This window comes from Microplitis mediator, chromosome 3, assembly GCF_029852145.1.
Source record: "Microplitis mediator isolate UGA2020A chromosome 3, iyMicMedi2.1, whole genome shotgun sequence".
NCBI classification, from domain to species: domain Eukaryota; kingdom Metazoa; phylum Arthropoda; class Insecta; order Hymenoptera; family Braconidae; genus Microplitis; species Microplitis mediator.
In genome coordinates this window covers 7,356,118-7,367,521 of record NC_079971.1, presented here as the reverse complement: position 1 = coordinate 7,367,521, position 11,404 = coordinate 7,356,118, and the positions used below count along the sequence as shown (strand labels likewise).

At 30.7% G+C, this 11,404-nt stretch overlaps 1 protein-coding gene across 15 annotated transcripts in view; it reads left to right on the top strand.

The window, feature by feature from the left end:
- Positions 1-250: 250 nt before the first annotated feature.
- Positions 251-11,404, top strand: part of LOC130665701 (guanine nucleotide-binding protein G(q) subunit alpha) — a 36,830-nt gene continuing 25,676 nt past the window's right edge. For 2 of the 15 annotated variants that reach the window (XM_057466209.1, XM_057466222.1), the window contains exons 1-2: positions 2,514-2,603; positions 3,616-4,311. In XM_057466209.1, coding sequence (XP_057322192.1) covers positions 4,194-4,311 — 118 coding nt within the window. In that variant the 5' untranslated portion in view covers positions 2,514-2,603; positions 3,616-4,193. The other 13 variants (XM_057466218.1, XM_057466217.1, XM_057466211.1 and 10 more) reach the window with 13 other exon arrangements.

Here is an 11,404-nt window from a genome sequence, read left to right as displayed (position 1 = left end):
CGGAAGTCGTTATTACATTAAGCGCACAAATGAGTGCGCTATTGAAATATTCTATAAATACAAAAGTAACTAGAGTTTGATCCTAGTGCGCTCCGCCTTTCTAGGGAAAATTCACTGGAAACACACGCAACACATATTTATATATAAATATATATATATTACTCGCGATATTAAAGCACCAGCAGTCCAGAAAGAGAGGGAGAGACAGTGAATAAAGAGGGGAAAGAATAACGTCGGACGCCATCTTGCGATAGGCGGTTGCCGTGGGAGAGGCAGCACCGTGGAGCCGCAAGTCTACGGTGTTGTTAAAAAAAAAAAATATAAACCGAATAAATAATAACTAAATAAACTTGCGTGTACAGTGTTTATTAATGTGACAAGGTGGATTACAGTGTAATGTACATTGTGTGATTACAGCGTAAATATACAGTTTTTAAAAATCACTGTAGGGCAAGGCCATTTGTCGGCTGATCTGATGGATAGTAAAGACCACCGGGATAATAGGGTCGTGAAAGGGCAGTACCGGGCTGTAGATTTAAACGCGTTTATTTTATGAGAGAGGGAGTAGAGAAGTGAGACGGCCAGAGGCTCGGTTTACTGGAGAAGGGTTAAAGAATAAATATAGTAACTAAAATATAGAGATAGATAATACATTTTTAGAAAGAACTCTTAAAAGAACACATATACATATATGTATATATGTACTGGTATGTATATATATGTAGTGCGCACGCGAAACAACAAAATCTAAAAAGAAGTTTAGGTGGATGATAGACTTTCGATTTATAAACAGACTAATTAATTGCAACTGAACAGGGGTTCGATTTGGGATTTCCGAAATCTGCTTGAAATTTAAATAAATAATTTAACAAGGTTCTAATTACTTTTTTTTTAATATCATTCTGATGATTCTGAAGTTAGCATGAGTGGGAATGCAGCAGACGAGAGGATTTATAAATTTTAAATAAATAAATAAATTGAAATAATGAAATTTTAAAAAATGCGCGCACTGATTTTTCATTTGTCTAAGTACGCATTTTTAAATTTTTATTCTACTTCTACTTTATTTATTTATTACAAAATTTTTAAATTGACACTTGTCAGTTACGTTGACATTCATGAAGTTAGCTGACGTTTAATTTTTGGATTTTTTTAGAAGTGATGAATTATAAAAAGAAAAATATTTTGAAAAATTGCACTTGTTTTTTTTAATTTTCTACATGTGCATATTTTAGTTTTTTTTTTTGGTAATTGATTCACTGAAAAATCCAAAAATTTTTAATTGTTAACCAGGATCATTTATCCGATAAAATATGACAGATTTTCTACTGTGATGAAATTTTTATGAAACTGATAATTAATTGGGTCTATTGATATAGGAATCAGCAAAAAGTCGAGAGATTCGAATTATGTTTCCGGTTTGATACGATTTTTTAATTTTTATTTATAAATTTTTAAACGTCACATTTAAGTATGAGTGTGAATGTAGCAGATATAAGACAAATTTAAAATTACAAATAAACAAATTAAACAATTAAAAATATAAAAATTTAAAAAATGGACACACTAATTTTCAAATTATATAAATGTGCATTTTTTAATTTTATTACATTTAAATTTAATTCACTGTTTAAAAATTTTTAAATTTGACAACTGGCAGCTACATTCACTCATTTAAATGATACTGAAGTTAGCCGACGTCTTGGTTTTTTCTCTTTTAAAAACCGATGAATTATAAAAAAAATATTTAAAAAAATTCCATCCTTTCAATTCTTTGCGTCCATATTTATTTTAAAATTAATTTAAGTAAAAAAAACGAAAATTTTTAATTGTCTACTAACTTCAGCATCTAAGAGCTCCAATTTCATTGGCTTTCTTATCTACAAAAAAAAACTTAAGTAAAAATTCTTAATTCAATCAAAATTTTTCAAAACCTCAATTTTCCAATAAAATAAAAATCTCTGACAGCGAAATTCTATGCTCCAGAAAATCTTGACAGTTCAAAAAATATTTTCCGACTCCAGACTTAATTAAAATCTCTCAGCTTTTACAGAGTATGAATATTTAAAAAAAAATCTACTGGTTCATCAGCATTACCATCATCATCATCACCATCACCATCACTTACCTATTACCCCACCATTATCAAACCAGCGGTTGCGAGTATCGCGATTTTAATCTCGTTAGCGGACACGTGCGCACCGCTTGACTCCATCACATCACACACAACTCTGTCGTACCGGGGCTTCACTTCATTGTCAATCTGGTTTGGCTAACAAGATTCGCGTGGATGCGCGGGTTGATAAAAACTCGGCGTCACAGTGCCACCGGTTTCTATTGCACTGTCAAGTTAAAACCAGGAGTTGCTCCTAAATTTCTGTAAAAAAAATTTATTTGTATTGAAAAAAAGGTGAAAATTTAAGCTCAACTTACTCATTCATCAATGAATCCGTGTACAATTATCAACTAATTATAATTTATTTATTTTTCATAATAGCCGCGACTCATTGACGAACGTGCGGAGAACCAGTGATCGAGTTTCACGATACTTTATTCCTGTATTCCTACATACCGAGTTCGTTTACTGCATGGTGCTGCTGCTAGTAGAGTATAATTTATCTGTTACGTGTGCGTATGTGTGGATGTTGTGTGTGAATGTGTGTTGTGTTAAAAGAGTGGGAGTAAATGACCGAGAGGGAGAAAAAGACGAACACGGCGTGAGCAAGAGCACGGTGGGTTACCACACCCAACCGCGCCGGGAGCCGAGTAAACGTGAACCCGACGTGAGTTAACGAATTAAATGTAAGAGTAAAACAAGTTAAGAGTTTACGTTAATACAAATAATAATAAAAGTTTTAAAATAGTGACCGAGGGACCCAGAGACCACCGAGTGGTCAAGGGTCTCCAGTGTTTTTATTTTTTTGTGTCGTGGTTACGGTAGATTGTATTGAATTTTTTTTTTTATTTCTAATTATTGTTATTATTATTTTATGTAGTTGAGACGGTAGTAAAGTACGTGGTGATTTAATGTGTCAATGAGCTCGTACTAAAATTCAAATTCAAATTCAAATTCAAATGGGTGTCAGACCAGCAGAGTTAACATCAGATTTACCGATATGGATTATGTGGATGAATTTTATTGTGTTGATTAATAGTATGTATGTATTTAATGTAATAAGAGTTACTGTTTAAGTAAAGAGCCAGAGACAACACACATTGCGCGGTGAAAATACGCGCGCGTGCGTTTACGCTCTTCAGTGGCTATCATCGTCCTTATCGTATCCTCAGCTTTTAACACTCATCGGCTCTGTTTTTATTTAAGTGTATTGTGGTAATTTTATGTATTTTACATCATACTTAATATCGTCTATGTATATGTATATATTTATATATATCTATATGTATATGTATATTTATGTATGTGTAAAGTGTACGTGTGTGTGTGGGTAAATAATTATTACCGACAGCGGCAGCAGCAGCAGCAGTCAGAGCTAACGAAATTTCTTTAATCCTGTGCTCCTATCATTGATATATATATTTTTTTTGTTATAAATATTTTAAGTTGGTTTTTAATTGTAAATTTAAAATTACATATATTTTTTTTCTTATCTTCAGTGATTGGGTTCTCGTGTGCACGCGGGTGATTGATGTGTCATCGTGGTACAAATGAAGGAGTTGCCAACGAGTGAGAAAATACCGATAATAAACGAGAGTTTAATTTTATTTAATAAATAATATAAGTATATATTAAGTGACAAGTAAATAATAATAATAATAATAATAATAACATTAAAAGTAATAAGTGTGTAGTGAAAAGGAAATAATCGTGTTGAGTAAGACGAGGAGGTGCACTGCCGGCAGTTGCAACTACGAAAACGACCAAGAGCACGAGGAAGACGGAGACAAAGACGAGGACAACAACGACGACGACGACATTGATCATTATCACCGTGGCATCAAGATAATATCGGGCGAAACGAGGCAGCCGAGAAGCAGCCGCCTCCTGCCGCCTGCATTGAACATTTACAGGCAGCAGCAGAGCAGGCATACTGATTTCGCTAACTCGCGCTACCTCTGTATTATCACCTTGTCCTTTATTTCATTTTTTTGGTTATCATCATACCTGTTATTGGTGCCATCATCAAGCTCATTAACCTCCGCGACCTCGCACGAGGACCCGGCTGCCTTAAATCATGGCGTGCTGCCTGTCGGAAGAGGCCAAGGAACAAAAACGTATTAACCAGGAAATCGAGCGGCAACTACGGAGGGACAAACGAGATGCCAGGCGAGAACTCAAGTTATTGCTACTCGGTAAGAATTTTTTTTTTTTTTTTTGATGATTTAGATGGTAAAAATATTTTTTTTATTTATCTGATGTAAGGAAATTATAAGATTCTGGTAATGGCATTATTGTATGACTAAATAGAGATTGGTTGCAAAGATATAGTTGATAGAACAATGAGTTTTTCTTGGGATTAGTTTTTTGAACACGTTTTTTTGTGGAGAAATTTTTTAAACTACTAAATTTTTAGGAATTAATTATCTGGTTTTGAATAAATTTTTTTATAATATGGAATTTAAATTCTTTATCATGAAAATTTGTTTTTTATTAAAAAACCATTAGAAAAGAAGTATTTCTTGGTGCAAGAAATATTTTTCGTTGTGAAATGAAAACAAAAAATTTCTTAGCCCAAAAAATTATTTCTTGCTTCAGGAAGAAATTTTCTCGCTCTAATAAAATTTTTATTTTCAATTCATAATGCAAAATATTTCTTGCGCTGAGAAATTTTTTTTTTCTGTACAATTGTTAATATTAGTGACAGAAAAAAATACTATTTTTATTTTTTAATAAACAGTCAATATTAAAAAAAATAAAAATTTGAAACATTCATACGAAATACTTTCAATATTTTTATTTGCTTATTTTCCAATATTTTTTTTAAAGATGTCTTTTTTTTCATTAAAAAAAAAAAAAATTACTGGATATTTGATATTCTCAGTATCATATAAGCCCCTTTCTTCATACTTTTTCATTTTTATTTAATTTTTGAAATAAATTCCGACGATTTTTCTTTTATAATTTTCCTCAATCGAATAGTGAGTACAGTCGGACCTCGTTATAAGAATATTTGCTGTCTTTTTTATGAACCAGATATCGTGATAGCTTGAGAGAGAAATTAATAGTCTTATAACGAGGCCCTACTGTAAAATTTTTCCTATCAATAATTTTGAATAATTGTTTGAAATTTTTTAATTTTATTAATTCTTAAAATTCTTTCTATTCTTCTAATCCCCATATTCTATTCAATGAGATTTAACTTTTGTTTACTCTTGTTAATTTACTTACTCATTACTTAGATTATCTGTTATACGGTCAAAGTAGAGTCTTCTAATCTTACTACTATTTTTGAGTTTAATACTTATTGTTTTTATTGCAATACCCCATGCAATTGAATAAAGCAAAACAGAACTTGAATGAAATTGGTGAGTGAGTCTGACAGTTTCATTTAAATACGACAAAAGTTATATATTTTTTCCGTAACTAATTAACAAGTTAAATTCAAAGTTTTGTTTCATTGCATTATTAACAAATTAACATTTAGATTTCAATTAAATTAAAAATTAGAAGAATAAATTTTTGAAACAATAAAATCTTTAAACTATAAATAAATACATCACTAATGTCATTATAATTAATAATTTAATTTTATCAGTTTTATTTTAATATCTATGTACAGAATGAAAAACTCAATATTACGAACTAATTCGAGGTCACTCTGATGTTTATAATATCTTTTAAAAGTAAGAGCGCGAGTAAAAAAAAATAAGAAGTCATAAGTTGAGCATAATTAGATATAAATACATATATATGTATATGTTACTTATTGAATTAAAGATTTGAAGATACATATGAATATGAAAGAAAGAGAAAAAAGAATCCCGTGGTTACGCGCCCTTGAAATTATGATTCACGCGGAGGCCGTGACAATTCCGCAAAATTTATATTCTCGAATCTAACCTATACTTAACTGTTATATATATGATATATAATGTATGAACGTCCGCTATTTATTTTTTCATTCATTTTTATGTACACAGAAAAAAAGGATTTCTGGAAAAAAATTTTTACTCGCTCAGAGAAATTTTTTTAATTATAAATTGAAAACTCAAATTTTCTTTGGACAGAAAAAAATTTCCGGGGTCAAGAAACTTTTTATAGTCGTAAGAAAAATTTTTGTCTTCAATTCATAATGCAAAATATTTCTTGCGCCAAGAAGTGATTTTTTTCTGTGTACTTTAGTCTTTTTAAAGAGGCATATTCTCAAAAAATGCCCCTTACTTTTTTGAAATATTTAATGACGAACTATCATAATCGTATCAAAATTTTATTAATTCATCGTATTGAAAAAAAAAAAAAATTATAGCATTAATTGAAAAAAGGACAAAGACCAGGATATAGATTTGAAAATAAAATAACTTATAGTTGTTATTAATTTGGAGTTGAACGTAATTTGATAAATAAATTTTATTAAAATCTTTATGTCAATATTATAATTCGTAATTTCAAATTTTGTAGGCTAAATTTACGAAATTTCGTTCAACTCCTAATTTATAACAACTGTAATTATTTTAAAAATCTATACTTCAGCAACATTTTAATTGCTTTTTTATTTTTTTAAATTAATTAATAAAATTTTAATACGGTTATGAGAGTTGCAAGTCATTGAATATTTTATAAAAGTTGGGGGAGGGGGGGGGGACACTGTCTGAGAATGCCCTTAAAAACAGTAAAAGTGGAGAGCTGGGAAATTTATTCCATCGTTCTTGAATGTTATGCAATAACTCGCGAAAATGTAAAACAAATGACAGAAAATCGGACTAAGGAAACATTTAGTATATAAAATCAAAAGTTTCATATATACGTTATTTCAAAATACTTTTTACTCTATTCTTACTTATATATGCAATAATAAAATTTATTTTTTCTTTTCTGTATCATTAATAATTAGAATATGGATCACTTTATGATCTTGACAAATTTTTCGATTGTCGTAAGATTCTATGATTTTTTGGGGATATATTATAGTTATATAGTTTCAAAATACAACACAATTTTTATTCGTTACCTAATATCTTAAATATCTCTAATTCCAATGGTTTGAAAATCTAATTAGATCTGAATCGTGATATGAATCCCTACAACTATCAGAAAAACTATTCGACTCGGTTAATTCTTTTATAAGTTATAGTGAATAAAATTTGAAAAATAATAAAATCTGGAAAACTGCTCAGTCTAAACCCAACTTCTAGCCTTCTCACTATTTTCAAATTTGGTGATTTAAAAAAAGTACTGTATTTTTGAGCTCTTCGAGAAACTTAAACAGTTTTGTCCAAATCTATACAGTTGACTCTGCCCACTAACCAAATCGTGAGTTTTTCGTTGTTTTTGAGCTTTCAAAATCAACACAATGTTCATTCTACTATTCATGGACTCTTCAAATCAAAAATACAAAATACTCGGTGTAAAGTTAATATTTCTAACTTTTCTGACGTAAGTTTGTGGTATTCAAGGTATTCAAAAGTAGGGAATTATCGGTATTCTTTGTATTTTCGATAACGATGTATCTAGAATTAATTAATCAATTACGATTATTTTTCCAGTAATCGATATCGATAATCAGATTAAAAACATACCACAATTTTCAGGGAAATTCATTAAGAAATTTCGTTAGTTAGTTATTCAATAAAAAAATTATGACGACTATGTTTTTTAAAATCTTTCGTTCACCGTTTTCTTAATAAATGACCTCAATAAGCTTGTGGCTATTTTAAAATAAAAATTATTATTTTAACTCCCCGCTCAGAAAATTCATAATTTTTTAAAATAGTCAAGTAATCGATCCCCGATTTTCATAAAACCGATTTTCCAGTTTAAAGATCCTAGGAAACTGCTCTGATTATTTTTATGAAGATGTTCAAGTGTGCGTATAAGTTAATAATTCATACCTTAAACAGTTCGACTGATTTAGATAGTTTATGCGTCAATCGAAAGAACTTATTGGCCATAAAAGTTAGTTTACATTTAATATGAACTTTAAAAATGATCTGATCTATCGATTATAAAATTTAATCAGCTTCAGTATTTAATGAAAGTTCTGATTGCCTTAAGAGTCGCCTCAATCGGTAAAGCCCTTCAGGAAACATCTTTGACGACAAATAAAAAAAAAAAAATGTTTTTTTTTTGCACTTTTGAGTGAATAACTTACAAAGTTCTTTATTTAAAACTGTCGATCACTTCGACACTAGGTATTTAATTTTTATTTTTAAATAATCTACATCAATAATAATAATAATGATATACTACTGTTGTAACCTATATATTGTTTGATAATTTTTAATTATAGATTATATTATCAGACAATATTTAAGGTAGTAACATCGAATGGTGTGAAAAAAAACACTGATCGCGTTAAAAGTACACTGCTTGATATTTCACACTGAGCAGAGAGTGAAGTCCAGTGTGACGTTATCAACTGTGCAAAAAATATTTTTTAGTTGCATGTACTATAGCTTGCGTGCAAAAAATATCTAAATAAGTCTTTGTCATTTTGTGAAAGAATTTTTCATCATACGTCTGTAAGTGCCCTTTAGTACTTGTCCGCTATAGGCACTCATTGACGTATTTTTCGAGTATTTCTTACAAAAACTAATGTTTATATCTAAAACGATTCCTATAAGACGCTTATGGTGTTGACAAAATCGCCTCCGGCTCGGTAGTCAATCGTCACAACTTACGTCTTGTATACAATCGTATTCGATGTATTAATTACTATTTTATCATCTCCTTCTGTTGTGAGAAACACCTGAATTTTTCTAGGAATTTTACGTATTAATGTTAACTTAACGTCATAGAATACCTGATACATTTCATAACTATTTTTTTGTTGTTAAGATAAATGACCTAGTACCCGATCAGGGAACTAGTACTCGATCACTCCATTTATTTGTATAACTATATTTAGTAAATATAGGTATGCAAATTCATAAGTGATCGGGTACTAGTTCCCGGGTAGTTTACACAGCCTGCTCGTCGTGAATTGACGGTGTGAAATTTTTTTGATGTGAAATATCAAGCCGTGTACTTTTATCACGGTATGAGTGTTTTTTTTTTACACCTTTGGGTGTTATTATCTCAAGTATTATCCGATAATATAATTTGTAGTTTAAAATTATCAAATAATACATAGGTTGCGTCACTAGTACGTCATTATTACTACTGATGTAAATTATTTTAAAATAAAAATTAAATACCTACACGGAAAGAAAATTATGGAAACGATTCCCATAATTCTATAAAATTTTTTCCTATACCAACATAGGGATTATGACTATAAATTGTGGGAGCAGTTCCTATAATTATACACTGTAAAAAGAGCGGTGTTAAAAATGGACTCGTTTTAACTCCGCCCGGTGTAAAAATGAAATTACACCGGTGTAGGAGAAGTAATACACCGGTATTAAAAATACCGGTGTTAAATCGGGGTAACCGGTGTAAAAGCGGAGTAAAAGCGGGGTAACAGGTGTAAAAGTGGAGTAATGCCGGTGTAAAAAAGCGGGGTAAATTGCGTTCGCTTGGAGTATTAACTTTAAAGATTATAAAACACAAAAAATGTCAGTTCTTTATGAAAATTAATAAAATATATCATTTATTAACAAGTATAGTGATCGAGTAAGTAAAAATATTCAAAAAGTAAGATATTTTAACACCGGTAAAGAATATTTACACCGGTGGCGGCGTTATTTTCACACCGCTTTCGGGGTTAAATTTAACACCGATAATTTTAACACCTATACCGCTTGGACTTACCCCGGTGATTTTTTACAGTGTAGAAATGTTTCTCATGAATTATAGGAACAGTTCCTATAATTATGGGAATGCTACCCATAACATTATAGGAATGGTTCCCATAATTTATAGGAACCATTCTTATAACATTATAGGAATGGTTCCTAAAATAGTATGGGAATGGTTCCTATAATTTATGGGAATTATTCCCATACCATTATGGGAACGGTTCTCATAATGGTATGGGAACTATTCTCATATACTATGGGAACCATCTCTATAATAATATGGGTACAATTCCTATACAATTATGGGAACTATTCCTACAATGCATAGCAAAAGTTCCCATCATTTTCTTTCCGTGTACGCTATAAAAAATTTTTGGACTCGGTGTAGTGTAAATGACTTGGTATCAAAATTTTGTTGTGAAAATAGTTATTGATTAAGTAAAATTATAACGAGTAACACGAAATGGTGTAAAAAAAATAGATTACACCGTGTTAAAACTACACAGACGGATAATTTACACCGTTATTCGACTCTATACTGTCGTGTAAAGTTCTCGGGGGCCATTTTTAAACCAAAATTGTTTACAGTGTAGTGTCGAAGTGATCGAGAAGTTTAAATAAAGAACTTATTTATTTACACCATTGGTGGTGTGAACGTTCTAATTCATACAGTCCAAATTTAACACGGCTTGTCGTGTAACTTAACACCGGTAGTGTTGAAAATTTTAACACCAAATTATTCACACCACACGGCAGACTCAAAATTTTTTACAGTGTATCAAAAGTATAATTTTTAAGCAGGATATTTGATGCAAATAATGCTTGTGCTCTAAGAAGGGTTAAACTTTTGAAAACCCGGTTAAATCAATCTAACATTAAAGATTCTTCACGCATGTACACACACTAGCTCCATGAATCGGTGTGGAGTGCGTCAGCGCTCCGCGCCTCCTTCATGCGCTGATCACGACGCGATATTTGCTGGACGTGGGCGTTTTCGTGGTGTGTTATAAAATTCTCGTAATTTCAAGGTGAATTTATACTTTATGATTAATCGTTTTTATTTAAGCATCAACACTTATTGGTACCTTAACTTTTCAAGCTAATCGTGGCTCTAAACTACATCATTTGAATTCAATTATGAATTTATAACTTTATCTAGGTACGGTAAAGAAAAAAGCCTTAGGGTCTAAGTGTTGTATGGTGTAAGTAGTTATCGACATCTCGTTATGGCAGCCGAAGAAAAACTTGATTATTTTATTTAAATCTTTCATTATTTGAAGAACCGGGTGTACTCCTTAATAGTGCAGGCAACGGCCCCGGAAGGAGTAAAAATTGAAAGAACTGGCCCTTAAAAGCCTCTGGTTTTCCGACAGTAACTGACTTATCCAAAGAACAAAAGCTAAAGAAATTCTGCAAAACAGTTTTCATTTATAGACATTTTTGGCGGCATTATTTGAATTTAAATTTACATGCCTTATTGATTTACATTACTTAATTGATTTTGGCGCGATTTTCAAAAATCGAGTTTTAAAACTTAATAATTTTAAAA